This window comes from Lampris incognitus, unplaced genomic scaffold (assembly GCF_029633865.1).
Source record: "Lampris incognitus isolate fLamInc1 unplaced genomic scaffold, fLamInc1.hap2 scaffold_269, whole genome shotgun sequence".
Lineage (NCBI taxonomy): Eukaryota > Metazoa > Chordata > Actinopteri > Lampriformes > Lampridae > Lampris > Lampris incognitus.
In genome coordinates this window covers 5,008-23,597 of record NW_026611227.1, presented here as the reverse complement: position 1 = coordinate 23,597, position 18,590 = coordinate 5,008, and the positions used below count along the sequence as shown (strand labels likewise).

General features: G+C 41.8%; 1 protein-coding gene across 1 annotated transcript in view; it reads left to right on the top strand.

Annotated features, from left to right (window-relative positions):
* Positions 1-14,248, top strand: part of tmem38b (transmembrane protein 38B) — a 31,261-nt gene extending 17,013 nt beyond the window's left edge. Inside the window, exons 4-6 of the mRNA XM_056301977.1 lie at positions 9,343-9,430; positions 12,126-12,243; positions 13,187-14,248. Of these exons, the coding sequence (XP_056157952.1) occupies positions 9,343-9,430; positions 12,126-12,243; positions 13,187-13,471 (491 nt within the window). The 3' untranslated portion in view covers positions 13,472-14,248. The remainder of the gene's footprint in view (positions 1-9,342; positions 9,431-12,125; positions 12,244-13,186) is intronic.
* The last annotated feature ends 4,342 nt before the right edge of the window (positions 14,249-18,590 follow it).

Genomic DNA, 18,590 nt, shown 5'->3' with positions numbered 1-18,590 from the left:
CTGGGTCCTGCCATTCATGTGGATGTAAATTTGATATGTGCCACCTACCTAAACATCATGCAGACCAGGTACACCCCTTCATGACAGTTGTATTCCCTGATGGCAGTGGCCTCTTTCAGCAGGATAATGTGCCCTGCCCTGTCAGAATGGTTTGAGGAACATGATGAAGTGTTCAAGATATTGCCCTGGCTTCCAAATGGGGTGGCCTGATAAGTACAGTCAACAGTATCTCCACCTTACAACTTATAGGACTTGAAATGTCTGCTGCTAATGTTTTGGTGCCAGATACCACAGGACAGCTTCAAGGGTCTGGTAGAGTCCTTGCCTCTGCGGGTTGGCACTTTTTTGGCAGCACATGGAGGACCAACAACATATTAGGCTGGTGATCATAATGTTTTGGCTCATCAGTGTAAGTGCCCCTTAGATCATCACAAGTGACTGATGGGTGAAATAAATTACAACGTAGACAGACATAGCCATATATTTGCTATATCAGACTTGTCATTGCCACAGGTGTGATGTAAAATGCAGGCAGTAGGGGGACACAGTAGTGGACACAAGTAATATTGGGGTCTAAGAAAGTAAGGGCAACAGTATGCCATTAATAGTATGTGATTCCCGTTTGCTGGAATGTGACATCAGCCATTTTAAGTCTTGCTCTGAGATCTTTTTTTTTTTTTTTTAAATTTTATTTCTGATTTTTCCCTTTTTTTCTCCCAATTTAGTGGCCAATTGATCCCTATTTTAATTCAAACACCCACCCTCGTATTGCATGCGTTCGCCAACTGCATCTCTCCGGCCGGCAGTCTCGAAGGAGACGCCTCCCCACTTTCGTGACAAGGCGAATCCAAGCCGAACCACTGTTTTTCCGACACACACAGAGACGCATTCACATGACGAACACAAGCCGACTCCGCCCCCCTCCCGAAGACAGCGTTGCCAATGATTGCTGCTTCATCGAGTCCGGCCATAGTCGGATCTGACGAGACCGGGGCGCGAACCCCAGTCCCCAGTGGGCAACTGCATCGACACCAAGCTCTGAGATCATTTAAGGATTAAGGAAGGCCTGGAAGAGGAAAGTTCGTGGCCTTTCTTGACGGAAGTAAGCGAGTCAATAGCTATGATGTGTGTTTGTTTGTTCCTCCAAACAAACGGTGGCCAGGTGAGAGAAAAGTCTGGATCTTGAGCTTTTTACTTTTTTTTTTAAAATACTTTTACAGTTTTCAATTTTACAATGACAAAATATATTGAAAGGACATACAAGACAATACAAAGCAAACACAACACCAAGTGGAACACAAACAGAAAAAAAGCTGCCAGACAGTTTACAAGAATACATAAATAAGTTTCTCAAAAATGTTGTCACAATAGTAACGGCTCAGGGGCAAGGTAAAATAACATGAATAAATGAATCAAGTTAAACACCACACCCACTCTTGAAGCCAGGTAGGTAAAAGTCCCTATGGATGTGGGGTAATACGACACTGTGCCAAAAACGGTCCCTCTCAAATCTATTGTTTATTGGATTTGTGCAGATGCAGTCTTTCTGTTTATATAATAGACAACATCTCCTTGAGCCAATGTGCAAATCTGGGTGGCGTGGTACACTCCCAGGTCAGGAGAATAAATTTCTTAGCAACCACCGTTCCTAGATGTTGTGTAATCTGCATGTCTTACAGCAGCTCAAAAGTCTCTGTGGAGCATCCAAAGAGTGCCAGGTCATGGTTGGGCTGAATGTCTCTGGAATAGGCTTTTGAGAGCCACTTAAAAATTGCATTCAAAAGTTATATGATGTAGGGCAAAACTAGAAAAGACTTGATTCTAGTTATCCTTCAGCAGAGCAACATTTGTCGCATTTAGAAGACACTGATGGGAAGATGCGGTTCAGTTTTGTTTTAGATTCAAAAAAGGACTGGTTGTTAAAATCCCTAGCGTTTGCACTGCAACAGATTCAGTGGAGATCAAACTGGAGATGTCTGCCAAGTTGACATTGCCACCACCAGGACACATCATCAGTTGTGTACCTCAGCATCACAGGGTGTTTCGGCCTTTTATCACAACACACCCTCCGCTGAGGCAGGCCCACCACAGGTTGATCGGTCCTGGGTGCGTGACCTGTGGTTAGCTGTTCACCCTGGCAGCCCAGGCGGCGTCGCTCCTTTTGAGCCAGATCCAGTGGCTAGTACTCTCAGCAGTGTTGGCTAGCTCTTTGATCACTCTCCTGTGGGCCTGCCCCCTGACTCCTAGTTCCCTCAGGAGTTTTGCTGTGGAGCTGGCAACAAAGCCCCTACAACCCACCTCCATAGGGCGCACCTTCACCTTCCAGCCTCTGTCCTCTGCTTCGGCTGCTGGGTTGGCGTACCGCAGCTCTCTTACGCTCGTACGCTTCATCGACTGTATCCTCCCAGGGGAATGTGAGCTCAGTGATGTAAGCGAGCTGGTTAGAATTGGACCAGAGAACGAGGTCTGGTCGCAAGGTGGTTGTTGCGATCTCTGTCGGGAAGATGAGCTTCTGGCCTAAGTCCACTCGCATTTCCCAATCCCTGGCTGAGTTTAGTGAGCCTAAGTTGGGAAGTGAAGGGTTGGTCTTCAGTTATCCCCCTCTCGAATGAAAGCTTGAAACCGCCGGGGCCCTTCCTGGTTGTTGAAAGGTTGGGCATTGATGGAAACCCTCTTGCAATCGAGTTCAGCTGCCAAGCACCTGAGCACCTGATTGTGTCGCCAGGTGTATCTGCCTTGGGTAAGGCTGGTCTTGCAGCCAACCAAGATATGCTTGAGGGTTGCTGGGTCTGTACACAGGGAGCAAGATGGATTCTCTCCAAACCAGAGATTTACATTTATGGGAGAGGGCAGGACATCATATGTGGCCTTGATGATGAAACTCAGCCTGTTTGATTCCATGCTCCAGAGCTCACTCCATGTGAGTTTCCTCTTTTCAACACCCTCCCACCTCATCCAGTGACCCTGTTTGGCTTGTGCTACAGCTTTAGCACATCTGGCTGCTTCTTCCTGTCGGCGAACCTCCTCAACCACCATAGTTCGCCGTTCGGTAGTAGTCGCCTTTTGCCAGGTAGGTGTTTTTATTCCCAGGCCAAGGCCGCCTCTGCCTTGTTGAACATGGCCTACTACGTCTCGGTGGCGGAGGGCAGATTTCGCCTCCAGTACAGCTGCAGCCGGGGTCCATTTCTTCCCTGTTGCTAGGGTTGGAGCAACTCCTCTCACTACTGGATTTCGGGATTCTGTGAGCGACATGTCCAGCCTCACTTTGGCACATTTGAATTCCTCAACCAGGCTGGAAATTGGCAGTGCGAGGGCTCCATTGCCATAGAGTCCAACACTGCTGAGGCACCTTGGCAGTCCAAACCACTTCCTCACCTGCGAGTTCACTAGCCTCTCCAAGCGATTGGCATCAGATAGTGAGACTTCGTACATGGTTATTGGCCACATGAGTCGGGGTAGCAGCCCAAACTGAAAGCACCAAAGCTTCAACTTCCCGGGCAGTGCAGTGTTGTTGATTTGCCTGAGGCCACTAATTGTATCCTGGCGAAGTTGCTCCAGTTGCTGGGTGTCTTTGAGGTCTGCATTGTACCACCGTCTGAGGCTCTTGATGGGCTTCTCCTGGACTGTGGGGATTGGTTGATCACTAATGCAGAACCGTTCATCTGCTAGTTGACCTTTGACAATGGAGATGCTGCGAGATTTACTTGGTTTAAACTCCATTCGTGCCCACTTGATGTTCTCCTGGAGTTTCTGCAGCAGGCGCCTGGTGCATGGTTTTTTTTTGTTGCTATGGTGGTCAAGTCATCCATGTACGCCCGGATTGGTGGAAGACGCAGGCCATTCCTGGACCTTTCGCCTCCCACCACCCATCGAGATGCACGGATGACGAGCTCCATTGCCATGGTGAATGCCAGAGGGGAAATAGTGCAGCCCGCCATAATGCCCATTTCCAGATGTTGCCAAGTGGTGGTGGTGTTCTGTGTTGTGACACAGAACACCACCACCTATGCATCACCTATGCATAACCTATGCATCACCTTGTACTGGAGTAACCTATACCGTGAGTTAACAGAACAATGATGGACCCGGTACAATGCATTGTCCCAGAATTCTGCTGATATCTCTGAGGTCAAATCACTGGCCCACGCTTCCCTAATAAAATCTGAAGAAACTGAAGTAGTAAGGCAATTCATAAATTATGATCCTAGCTGCTTGGAATTTTTCAGAAAAGGATGGTTGGTTGGAGTGGGCTCAGGGTGTGGGCGCTTTTCCTTAACATAGTGTCTGACTTGAAGATATCGGGGAAAAAAGTGTATTTGGAAGATTGAACTTAGTACTTAATTGAATCAATGATGCAAATTGGCCATCAATTTGCTGATCTAAAAAAGTTCTGATACCCTTCTCTCTCCAGACTGCAAACACCCCATTTAACTATCCAGGCCTGAATGAGTGTTTTTGGCATATGAGAGCATGTATCGAAACACTAGGAGTTTGACGAGCCACTTTTATCTGATTTAATATTTACAAAGAATTCTTTAATGTAATGATTTGTTGAATTGACTTGTCTACTAAGGCAGAACTGGAAAATAAAAGAGCAGGAAGTAAGGATTTTTTTTAATTTTTTTAAAAAATTTGAAATCACATACAACAGCATTTTTACATAATAATCTTTAGTTAGATACTTTTATGAAGTGATCCATCTTTTCTGCATTTTACAGAGTAAATATAGAGAATACAAATATATACCATGGGCTGTTTTTTTCCATTTGAGATAAAAGAAAACAAGAAAGAAAAATTACAAAAAACATATTTACACAAACAAATTTAAACAAAAGAAGGACATTTTGGGGAAATATACAATTTCCACTTCTCCCAAATTTCCTTGAATTTAGTTTACTGTTGCCTCATGGAGAAGGTGATTATTTCCATCACAAAAATGTCATAAATGATATCATACCAGTCCTCTGTAGATGGGGTGTCTGGCTTAAGCCATTTCTTTGTAATTGCTTTTCTAGCAGCTACACTCAATACTCAATATTCCAAATAAGTAACTTGTATTAATGTTTGTGGGTGTTGCATATAATAGACCAAAGAGGAGTTCATCCCAATTAAAAGTAATGTTTGTCCCAAATATAGTCACCAATTAAATATATATATATATAACGCCAAAATGTATTTACTTTTGGGCAGGCCCAAAACAAGTGGTAGAGATTGGCTTCCTGGGAGCCATAATTTCACCATCAGCTGGAGGAGCCCGAGTGGTGAGATGTCTGAACAGGTGTGATAAAATATCTACTAAGACTCTTCCAACCGAACACTCTCCATGAGGTTGAGCTTGCTATCCTCCATGGAGATTTGCAATATTTTGCCCAAACTTCCTCAGAAATGCAACTGTTAGTTTTCCTTTCCCATTTTTGTTTTATGTAGGTGGTACTTGCTATATTAATCCCCTGAAGTCCCCTGTATAGCCTAGAGATTATTTTAAGCCCTGAATCCATCCTACAGGCACTAACACTAACACTAAAACTTTCAATAAGTTATTTTCAAATGCCTTTTGACTCTCTAACATAAAAAATCCATTAGTGTAATGGCATACCTGAAGAAATCTATAAAAGTCACTATTATTTAACCAGTGTAGTCTTTTCAACGTCTCAAAGTTGCTCAGCGTCCACTGATTTAAAAAGGTACAGTATGTGGAGAGGTCCTGATTAGCCCATCCTTTATAAATCATATCTAATTTGTTTGGGGTAAAGTCAAGGTCGTGAGAGCACCATCTCAGAATTCTTATCTCTTCAAACCAACCATTCTGAGTGTTAGTATTTAGCCATGTTTTCATTGATAGATTAATCCACTTATTACCTATTTCCATTCAGTTTTTAATTAGTCCTTTAGCCCTTATCCATGCCTGAATTGGAACTGTCCCAGACATGTTTTCTTCAATTTCTTTCCATCTCACTTGGTAATCAGAATTACACCAACAAAACAAAATCCTCAATTGGGCCGATATATAATAGTCCTTTAGGCAGGGGAGTGCAAATCCTCCCTTGTTCTTCACTAGCTGAAGAGTTTTAAATCTTATCCTTGGTGTTATCCCTTGCCAAATGTACCACGATATTAATTTATCCCATTCATTGAATTGTCAGTTATTTAATTTGAAAATGTTTGAAACAAATATAATACCTTAGGCAAGATATTAATTTGTATTTTTTTACTGACTCTATTCATGACTCAGAACTTAATATTGGAATGAAATTCGATCTTTTTATGTCCTCCTCAATTTTATGACTTAACAAATTAAAGTTTAAGGCATACAACTTTGTTAATTCTTTTGGGATGTTTACTATGTTTACTCCTAGGTATCTCATGTGATCCAAATCCCAATTTAGTTGCATTTTAGAGCTCATGATCTGGCTAGCCCTGTAATATAAACTTAATATTTGAGTCAATTTATAACCTGACACAGAACCAACGTTAACTAAGAGTGACAATAATTTCAGAATTGAGGTCTCTGGGTTTGACAAGTAAATTAAAATGTCATCTGCAAATAGAGAAATTTTATGTTCTTGACCTAGTATTTTTATACCTGTAATATTTTTGTCCTGAATGATCTCCTGGCTTAATGCTTCAATAAATATTGCAAACAGTAATGGACTTGTTGGGCAGCCTTGTCTCGTCCCTCTTTCCAGGCTGAAAGAATTTGCTATGGCTCCATTTATTTTTATTCTCGCCTTTGGGCTATTATACAAGGCTTGAATTGTTTTAATAAAAGTCTGGTGAAATCCAAATTTCTGTAGTACTCTATATAAAAACTCCCAATTGACCCGATCAAATGCTTTTTCTGCATCAAGACTCAATAGTACTGCCTGGAGTTTATTTTTAGCCATGTGTTCAATTACATGTAACGTTCGGCGGATGTTGTCTTGTGTCTTCCTTTGCTAAATAACTCCTGTCTGATCTAGACTTATTATTTTGGGAAGGATTTTTTCAATTTTCTTTGCGAGGATGTGGGTGAAGATCTTATAATCTTGGTTCAAAGCACTTATTGGCCGATAGCTTCCACATTCAAGTTTATCTTTACCCTCCTTTGGTATCAAGGAGATCACTGCTTCTCTCCAACATGGGGGAATTATACCAGTTTTGAGCACATGGTAAAATGTGACCTTCATTGTAGGGATTAACAGATCTTTCATTTCCTTGTAGGAAGTAAGGAATTTTAACGGCAAATAGTCCTAGCTGTATGAAGGGTTCCTTTCAGTCTGCATCTCCGCATTTCCAGTAGATAAGAGCCATGGAATTAGTTGCGCAGTAGTAGTGTTTAAAAATTGACAGACCAAGACCCCCCTTCCCAAGGGGTTTGTGTAAGTGAGCCTTGGATATCCTGTGTTATTTGTAACCCCATACAAAGGGCAATATGATAAAATCGAGCTTCTTCAAAAAGGGATGCGTTTAAGCATATGGTCAATTTTTGAAAAAGATACAGTAACCTGGGTAGATTCATCATTTTGATTGCATTTATCCATCCATTATCCTGTAAGAGCTTGTTTGTCATTTTCTGCCAAATCAGTGGAAGCCTATCTTCCTTTTGAGCTGGGGACATGTCTGGAAATTTCTTGTTAGCCTGGTCATGGCTAGCAACAGTGTCAGCTAGCAGGTGAGCAACTCCCTTTCCGCTTCGTGCAGCTTTACCAGACATGTTAATGTTGCACTTTTTGATGGTGTAAAAGAGAAACTAGCCACGGAAAATTTTACAACAAAAATGGAGAGTCTAGCATTAAAGAAGGCGATTTTAGCTTTTAGGATTTGGTGTGCCACGAGGAGCTTTGAAAATACACATTTACATAACACTCATCTTACTAGACCCCCCCGCCCCAGCCGGAGCTTGTTACTTTTGTAGAGGGCACAGATAAAGGCCTACCAGAGGAAGACCAAAGAGGGTGACAAGGAGTGTACATGTTAATATGGCTTCATAGTTAAATTAATGCAATTTGTTCAAATGCCTGGAATGCCGACAGTCAGGTTTTGAAGTTTATGTGAGATTATATTATTTGATTGTATCCATCCATCCATCCATCCATCCATCCATCCATCCATCCATCCATCCATCCATCCATCCATCCATCCATCCATCCATCCATCCATCCAGCCATTATCCAAGCCGCTTATCCCAATTGGGGTCATGGGGATGCTGGAGCTTATCCTAGCAGTCATTGGGCGGCAGGTGGGGAGACACCCTGGACAGGCCGCCAGGCCATCACAGGGCATGATGTTTATAATAATTCTTTAATTAAAATTATAATCTAGATATGAACAGATATTTACAGATGGCCCATTGATTGTATCATTTTAGCATAATTTTCAGTAATTTTGTCAAAACGTTTTGCTAACATTTAAGGGGAACAAATATGCTTGTGAAATAGCAACAAACATTGGATTGAAAACTAGAACCATGGGCCATGGGTACGGAAATTCTACATGCCTTCATATTGGTTATTTTTTGTGGTAAGGTCCTAAGTAACCTTTTTACAACAGGCATTTTATCTTCACGTGGATGTATTTACAAGTAATGTCAAAATAAAAGGATATGAAAAATAGAAATTTTAAGCACTTTGATTGCATAAATATGTAAACTCATTCTTGTTCAGCAGGAACAGTGGCTCCAGCCAGAATGAAGAAGAAAATTAACAGCTCCAGATGTCAACATACTTTGCAGAAAAAGGAAGTTCTAGTTAGAGAAAATATGTTATCATTCAACATGACAATAATTCAAAGCGTGCGCAGCTGAATAAACCAAGGAATGACTGATAAAAGGTCAGTTTAGTATCCTGAAATAGCCGAAGCAGAGTATGGACCTCTAGCCAGTTGAAAGTTTGTGCAACAGTTTTAAGAGAAAAGTGCATAAGTGGTCCTTGTGCAATTTTTATGGAGCTAGAACTCATCTGCAGTGAGGAATGAATGGGAGTGTAAATTTTCAAATCCAAGCATGCAAACTTTGTACAATTTCAAACAGACTCACTTTCTTTGCAAAGCAAATGGTGAGCAGAGAATCGTTTAATTGCTTTAATTTTCTGTTTTATATCCATTTCAGGCTTTTCATTTTTGTTTTTACATTATCCATTAGAATTGGGTAGCCTTTAGAATTAACTTTAATTTGTTGGTCACTATTTCCATGAAATTAAAAACATTAGATGTCAATTTCATTTACAAATCCTAAAAGAAGAAAATAAAGATGATTATGATTAAATGGGTTTTAACTTCAAGCAATAAAAACAAGAAATTTTGAATGGTATTAAGAATGATGGACGGTATTTTAGTTTTTAATGACTGTGTCACTGCTTTAACTAGGTGCTGGAGGTGGTCTGATGAGTAATTTTGAGCAGCTGGTTCGAGGAGTCTGGAAACCAGAGACCAATGAGCTCATCAAAATGTCATAGTATGTCTTCCTCTAATGATGCTGTTTGTCATCAATTCTACACTTACAAGAATAGAGTATATTTAATATACAACAGAAAAGAACATGTTGTAAATGTAAACCAATGCTGGAGACACTTGTAGCAGCCAAGCCTTTTGTTAGAAACCAGGTGAGACAAATTATTTGTTCAGGTCTCAGACATGAGCATGTTGATAGAAATCAGTTTTTTTTTTCATTCACAAATAAGGGAACATAAGGAATGTAGGCTCAGGGCACTTGCCCTCTGCCTTGTACAGTGCTGTGAAAAAGTATTTGCCCCCTTCCTGATTTCCTCTATGTTTGCATATTGTAACACTGAATGGATTCAGATCTTCATACAAAATGTAATATAAGACGGGGCGTCCGGGTGGCATGGTGGTCTATTATATTGCCTGCCAACACGGGGATCGCCGGTTCGTAATCCCCGTGTTACCTCCAGCTTGGTCGGGCATCCCTACAGACACAATTGGCCATGTCTGCGGGTGGGAAGCCAGATGTGGGTATGTGTCCTGGTCGCTGCACTGGCCCTTTCATCTGGTCGGTGAGGGTGCCTGTTCGGGGGGAGGGGGAACTGGGGGGAATAGCGTGATCCTTCCACATGCTTCATCCCCCCTGGTGAAACCTCTCACAGGTGAAAAGAAGCAGCTGGCGACTCCACATGTATTGGAGGAGGCATGTGGTAGCCTGCAGCTCCCCCGGATTGGTAGAGGGCGGTGGAGCAGTGACCGGGATGGCTTGGAAGAGTGGGGTATTTGGCCAAGTATAATTGGGGAGAAAAAGAGGAGGAAAAAAGCCAAAAAAAATGTAATATAAGACTAGGGGAACCCAAGTAATAACAAAATACAGTTCTTGAATGATCATTTCATTTATTGAAAGAAAAAAAAACGTTTTCCAACAACCATATCCACCATATGAAAAAGTAATTGCCCACTCTTCTTTGCAGAATTGCTGTAATTCACCGACATTGGAGGGTTTTCAAGCATGAACTGCTGGTTCATGCTCTTGATGGAGTTCAAGTCAGGACTTTGACTCCACAGCCTTAATTTTGTTTCTTTTGAGCCATTCTGAGGTGGACTTACTCTTGTGTTTGGATCATTGTCCTGCTGCATAACCCAATTATGCTTCAGCTTCAGATCCTGGACTGATGACCGGACATCCTCCTTCAGAATCAAAGAAAGTTGAATCAGTTCATCTGGATACAACGCTTATTGACAGAAACGGTTTATCACTCAACTAAGTGACCTCTTCAGTCTAAACTGACTGCAGGTATCCCCACCCCAGTTGCATAACAACCGAAACCAACGATCAGTTTCATATGCAAATAGGTGTGATCATTAACTAGAGTTTGAATGGCCACGTGTGCTATTCACAGAGGAAATTACTATTCACATTCCTCTGTGAAGCGTGCTTTACTTCTTGGTTAAACCTAATAACCTCAATAACCTTACCACCCTTCACGACTGCCTAGCTTCTGTTACAAATTGGATGTCTCGAAATATTCTCCATCTTAATTCTGACAAAACTGAGGTCCTTGTGATTGGCCCTGATTGGTTTACTAATGAGGTCAGTCACTGTATTGGCCCCCTTGCTAGAATCTTGGTATTCCTTTTGACCAACATTTGAACTTTGAACCTCGTTTTACTAGGCTCATTCAGCCGTGTTTCTTTCAGCTCAGAAACATTGCAAAAATCAATACTATCTGCCAAAAACTTAGAACTTGGTGCATATCTTAATATTTTTTTGCTTAGACTTTTTTTTTCTTTTGCCCCTTTTTCTCCCCAATTGTACTTGGCCAATTACCCGACTCTTGCAAGCCATCCTGGTAGTTACTCCACCCACTCTGACGAGCCGAGGAGGGCTGCAGACTACCACATGCCTCCTCCGATACATGTGGAGTCACCAGCCGCTTCTTTTCACCTGACAGTGAGGAGTTTCACCAGGGGGACGTAGCACGTGGGAAGATCATGCTATTCCTTTCAGCCCCCCCCCAAAAAAAAGTCAGGCACCCCAACCAGAGGAGGCACTAGTGCAGTGACCAGGACACATACCCACATCCAGCTTCCCACATCCGGCTTCCCACGGCCAGTTGTGTCTGTAAGAATGCCCAACCAAGCCGGAGGTAACACGGGGATTCGAACTGGTGATCGCTGTGTTGATAGGCAATGGAATAGACCCCCACGCCACCCGGTTGCCCCTTAGTTTGTGTTTACTTAGGTTCTCTTTGTCTTACACTACATTTTGTATGAGGTTCTGAAACAATTAATTGTGACAAATTTGTAAAAAATAAAGGAAATCAGGAAGGGGGCAAATATATCTTCACGGCACTATACATGCTAGAATAAGCTCCAACCCCCCCAGTCTACTCCCTCCCTGCGTTGGATGAAATAGTTACAGACAATGAGCGAAGAAATTTTTTGAATTATTTAATGGTTGCATGAGAGCAACACTGTCTTATTCCAGTGAAGACAGTTGTCTCCAGCATGTGTTTAGAAGCACTTGGTTGACACATTGACATGTTAACTTTCCATGTGCAAAGAAATTCATTTATATTAAATGTGACCTCTTTTATACTCACCTGTGCTGTTGCAAACGTTATGCTCCACCCATCAAGGCCATTTTCCTCAGTATTTAACGACAAGCAGTTTCAGCTGACCTTTTTGAATTTCTGTTTGTTTAGCCCCACCAAGATCACCCTGATAGGGGCTGTGTTGTTTGCCCTGCAGCAGACAGAGTACCTACCTCTACAGAAGCAGCACCTGATGCTGATATACACCAGCTTCACTGTCATCAACAAGGTATTTAGTGCCTACCATAAATTAGCTGGGATAGCACGTACCTACATATGTTTCCTTAAGATATTTTATTCCTAAATATCACGTATTGTGAATATATTTATATATATATATATATATATATATATATATATATATATATATATATATATATATATATATATATATATATATGTGTGTGTGTGTGTGTGAATATTTCCATATAAATTATTTTGAATTTTTTTTAAAAACTGTTGGGATAGAGATCAGGAGAAAAGGTCATACAAACTATTTGAGATCTATTATAACAATGTTTTTTTAATTGTGGTATTTCTCCATCACTTATATTTTGATTTGGGTTTTACAAATGTTGTGGTACTGCAGCTCCCTCTAACCATGTGGTGTTACTCCAGTCTTGTCTTCTAAATGGCTTACCTCCCCTTGCTTTTTTCAAGTTTTTCTGTGGTGACTCACATTAGCTCGGTATTACCCATAGGGCTGAGATTTTTGCATCATTTTCATCTGCTTGCATCATCCCCTCCTTTCTACTCTGGGAAACTTGTGCTCTTGACTGACTGAGACAGATAAAGCTACCATGTCTTCTCTTAACTCTCAGCTGTTAGTTCCCCTTAACTCTGATCGGTCAAATTAATGACAAGCCATTTCATCAGATCCAAGAGTTGTGTCTTTCCATTTGTTATTTTGTGTTTCCAATCCTATGCAGGCTCCCCATAACAATTGTATCCCGTAAACAAAACTACACACCAATGTGCTCGTGAGGGAGAATGGTCGATACTCGTAATCCCTCTAATCAGACACAAACACACACACGCACGCACGCACACAAACACACACACACACACACATTCACCCTTCATTCCCACAAACAAGTGCTTTACATTGTCACATCCTCCTCCCACCTCCTTCATCTCCTCCTCCCATGTACTTTTATCCTTCTCTTTCTCAGTCAAGGATGATGCTGACAGGCTCCTCCACCTCGCCTTTTGCTGCCATCGAGTCTGCCATCTACAAGACACTTTTTTCGAGCTCCTCCCCTTACGTTGCCCTGACTTCCGAGGCAACGAGGAGCCCCGTCAATAATGGGTTGACCACCAAGACGATCTGTGACGCCACAACCAAAGAGCCCAGTGAGAACGGAGCAACAAGGCGGTGTAGCAGCCCAGTCAACCCTGCCAAGGCCGAAGAGCAGTCTGAGAAACTCGAAACAAAGAGCTCGAAGAAGAGCAACTAGTCGGGCTTTGACCGTAGCACCTTTTTCCACCTCCAAGATGAGTTTTTGACTCATTAATGATCCAGACTCGTCATTGATTCTTGCGGGTCACTCAGAGGGTTTGTTCTGTATTCTCTGCAGCGTTTATTTATAAGATTTTAGTTGTTGTTTGTTTTTCACCGCCATCTTATATGAAGTTATGATTGGATGTAATGCTTTTTTCATTCAAAAAGGTATTTTCTTTATAAAATGCAATTATAAAACTCCTAAAATGGGAATTGGGGTTGAATGCAGACAAAAACATGTCTTACTCTGGGAACCCCCCAACACACACACCCACACACACTTTCCCCTGAATTATTGTGATATTTTAGCTCTGAGATGTTAAGAAAGACATCTGTAGATATATTCAACATGATTTCCACCATAGACTTTTATGAAGATAATGATTTGTCCTCTGCATATGCGTTGATGCATTCTTTTTCCATTCTGGGTTGAAGGGGCACAATACTGAATATCTGCTGATCTATGAATGTTATTTGCCATGGCTTTTTTGTGTACAATATGATTTAATCATATGCTATGTTTCCTACTCTGCAATAAGGATGTTTCTTAAAAGAGAAATTATATATTATGTGATTATTCTATTATTTGATTCTATTTATACCAAATGCACTCTTGGATGTAAAGACTTTTGAAATATTGATGTACTGAAATTGATATTTTTGCTGTATTCTTTTTGTTTCGTTGGTTAATCATTTGAAATGCCATCGAAAGCATGAGAATAAACACGTTTACGTGCTCTGTAGTGTGTCCTCACGATTATTAGTCCGTCTTTTTAGATTCGGACAGTTCAAGTAATATACACTCACGAGCACTTTATTAGGAATACCTGTACACCTGCTTATTTATGCAATTATCTAATCAGCTAATCATGTGGTAGCAGTGCAATGCATAAAATCCTCCCAATGTCGGTCAGGAGCTTCTGTTAATGTTCACATCAACCGTCAGAATTGGGAAAAAAATATGATCTCAGTGATTTCAACCGTGGCATGATTGGTGGTGCCAGACGGATTTGTTTGAGTATTTCTTTAACTGCTGATCTTTTGAGATTTACACACACGACACACTCCATAGAGCTTACTCAGAATAGTGTGGAAAAGCAACAAAAAAAAAATCCAGTGAGAGGCGGTTCTGTGGACAGAACCACCTTGTTGATGAGATAGGTCAGAGATAGGTCAGTGTAGGATGGCCAGACTGGTTCGAGCTCATAGAGAGGCCTACAGCAACTCAGATAACCACTCTGTACTATTGTGGTGAGCAGAAAAGCATCTCCGAATACACAACATGTCAAGCCTTGAGGCAGATGGGCTACAACAGGAGAAGGCCACGTCAGGTTTCACTTCTGTCAGCCAAGAACAGAAAGCTGAGACTGCAGCAGGCACAGGCTCACCAAAACTGGACAGTTGAAGACTGGAAAAAAGTAGCCTGGTCTGATGAATCTCGATTTCTGCTGAGGCATACAGATGGTAGGGTCAACGTTTGGCACAAGCATCATGAAACCATGGAGCCAACCTGCGTTGCATCAACGGTCCAGGTTGGTGGCGGTGGTGTAATGGTGTAGGGATTGTTTTCTACACTTTGGGCCTGTTGATACCAATCAATCATCGCTTGAATGCAACAGCCTATTTGAGTATTGTTGCTGACCATGTGCGTCCCTTCATGGCCACCATTTACCCATCCTCTACTCCCAGCAGGATAATGCACCATGTCACAAAGCAAAAGTCCTCTGAAGCTGCTTTCATCAACATGACGACGATTTCTTCAGTGGCCTTCCCAGTCACCTGACCTGAATTGAGGCTGTTTTGAGAGCAAAGGGAGGCCCTACCCACTATTAGGATAGTGTTCCTAATAAGGTGCTCCGTGAGTGTATAATCTACACTGGTCGTTCTAAGCAGACAGGACAACAAAGTACCAAACAGCTGAGATGGATAGAATATATGTATATATATATATATATATATATATATATATATATATATATATATATATATATATATATATATATAGTATATCTAGAGAGAGAGAGAGAGAGAGAGAGAGAGAGAGAGAGAGAGAGAGAGAGAGAGAGAGAGAGAGAGAGAGAGAGCGAGCTGATAATTGCTTATGGCATGAAACAGGCTTTTGCTGTCTCATAAAGAATTTACTTGACACTGGATTATTTTGCTCCTTATTTGCTGAGCACTTTCCCTACCGTTGAGTGTTTCTTTTAACGAAGTTGATATATATATATATATATATATGTGTGTGTGTGTGTGTGTGTGTGTGTGTGTGTGTGTGTGTGTGTGTGTGTGTGTGTGTGTGTTTATTTATTACCTAAGGTGGATTCACTGAGCACAGATATTCCTTTTCCAGGAAGTCTCTACTTCACATTCATGTATGAAACTTAAAAAAAAGTTGGATTTACTAAAAAAAAATTCTCTCAAGTGGCTCCACGCAACTGTTAAGTAACTTCTGAGAAACTAGATTTTTTTCAATATGTGCTCAAGGAATTACAAGTTACTTAGCACATACTATTTTTAAGTAAATCCATCATTTCATTTTTTTTAGTGAAGCTGCCTGGTACAACCCCAATCCCTTACTGTTGAGCTACATAGCAGTTGGGGGTTAGGTGCTTTGCTCAAGGGTACTTAAAGGGTGATGGAGGCTCGAAGATCATTCATTCAATATACAATTCCTCCCCAGTTTTTTTCCCCTGCCAGTTTGGGATCTGAACTGGGGTTCTACTAATCACAAGCTCTCTTTTTTTCTTCCTTAGGCAATTTCTGCCCACTACATAATCAATATTAAATAAAATAAAGTTTGCCTTCAGTATCCTTTCTCATTGATATACAGGTTGTATTCAACTACCACTTACGGATGAATTAGTGTCAAATAAGTTGATAAAAACCTGTACAGTTTCCAGAAGTAACCACTGCAAGTTCAACTATTGCATCAGTGTAACATCATCACCTGACTGATACCTCATCCTCTTTAGAAAGGCTTTTAAGATAGATCCTGAAATCCACCCAATTCACATCTATGTAACCTCAAACGGAGAAGAATCCCCTTGTGAATACAAATTAAATACAGAGGGGAGTGTTGAAGAGAAAGAAGATGTTCAAAGACGATCAGGAATGGCCGTGGTTGATGTATCTACTATTAACATGCCTAATTCAACAGGCATCACACCTATGTACATCAATTATTTGGTTGCATCACCAAGTGTTGGCAGGGGAAAATCTCGCCTGTATGTATGTGTCTGTTTCCATGCATGTCTACTTGAGGTAGCGAGGGGTTTGTGGTTTTTATTAGTGTGCATGAGGATTTCTATCTTGTTAACTTAGTTGGAAATTGTGCCACTTGGGAAGTAAAAGTTACATTCAAGACAAAGACTGTAATATGACTTGTCCCAGTAGCCATACCCCCCCCCAGCCCCCATGACATTAATGACATCATGCCAGCTCAAACAATTATTTTAATAAGGTCCAGACCTGGGCGTCCGGGTAGCCTGGTGGTGTATTCCATTGCCTACCAACACAGGGATCGCTGGTTCGAATCCCCGTCTTACCTCCGGCTTGATCAGGTGTCCCTACAGACACAATTGGCCGTGTCTGCGGGTGGGAAGCCGGATGTGGGTATGTGTCCTGGTCACTGCACTAGCGCCGCCTCTGGTCGGCCGGGGCACCTATTCAAGGGGGGGTGACTGGGGGGGAATAGCATGATCCTCCCACGCGCTACATCCCCCTGACGAAACTCCTCACAGTCAGGTGAAAAGATGCAGCTGGCGACTCCACATTTATCGGAGGAGGCATGTGGTAGTCTGCAGCCCTCCCTGGATCAGCAGAGGGAGTGGAGCAGCGACCGGGACGGCTTGGAAGAGTGGGGTAATTGGACAAGTGTAATTGGGGAGAAAAGTGGGGTGGGGGGGCAAAAGAAAGTCTACATGAAACCTTGCATTTACACAGAAGCATTCCCACTGTATCCCCACCCATTCCACAGTGATTTTTTCTTTTTTCCCCCAGGGTCGGGTGATCTAGCAAAGACACAGCTAACTCTACATTACATTAGACCTTTCAGGTATTCTTTTCCCCACATGCATGCACTCTCTGTCTCATTCCCTCTCTCTTTCACAGACACACACATGCAACACACACAACTCACATATCTTTATTCATCAACAATTTGTTTGATACAAAATCATATTTCCTATCCAATCCTGTTTCCCAGTAAAAAAAAAAAGATAAACCATAGAATTAACCCTAACCTTAATCCTGCGCCTAACTCTAATGCTCAACTTTCAATACTACACAAAAACCCTAACCACAACCCCAATTAAAAACCACTAGTTTTGAACCACCTCGTGAATTTGGGCTGAGAGTCTTTCACTCACAAGGTGACATTCGGTGTCATGTTTTTGTGCAGATTCAAGGGTGGGGCGGCGTTGCAGCCTCTTTACAACCCCTCCAAAAATGCCTTGGTGCGTGCTCAATAATCCAGGTAAGAAAATCAAAGAAGGTGAATAAAGGTTGCATTGAATGCTGATGCATTGAAACTAGAGTTTTACTGCCATGTGTACTACTCACACATGGCCATTGAAACTCTAGTTAATGGAAAAAACCCATAATTGCATATGAAACTGATCGTTGGCTTCGGTCGTTAGGCCACTGTATGGTTTATAAGGGTGGGGATACCTGCAGCCAGTTTAGACTGAAGAGGTCACTCAGATGGGTGATGAAACGTATCTGTCAATAAACGTTGCGCCCAGATGAACTGATGCAACCCTCTTTGCCCTCCGAAAATGTTTGTGAGTGCTTCTAAGAATAGAAGCACCATCTACAACAATACATGACGCACTCCATCAGCTTTAACACATCCAGACAAATCAATCTCCCACTAAAGGCTTTCCAGCACTTTCTAAATCCATCTTTCCCTAAAAGTTTTCAAGTGTTTTCTGATGTACCAGCCTGCTTTTTTTGGGGGGTCGTTGGTTAACACGGTTCAGACAAGCGGACTTTAGCTCTGGAACCAGTGCAAAAACAGCTGTTTACAATGTCGGTGTTGAGCCTCCAATCAGCACGATATGCAAATGATAGTGTGT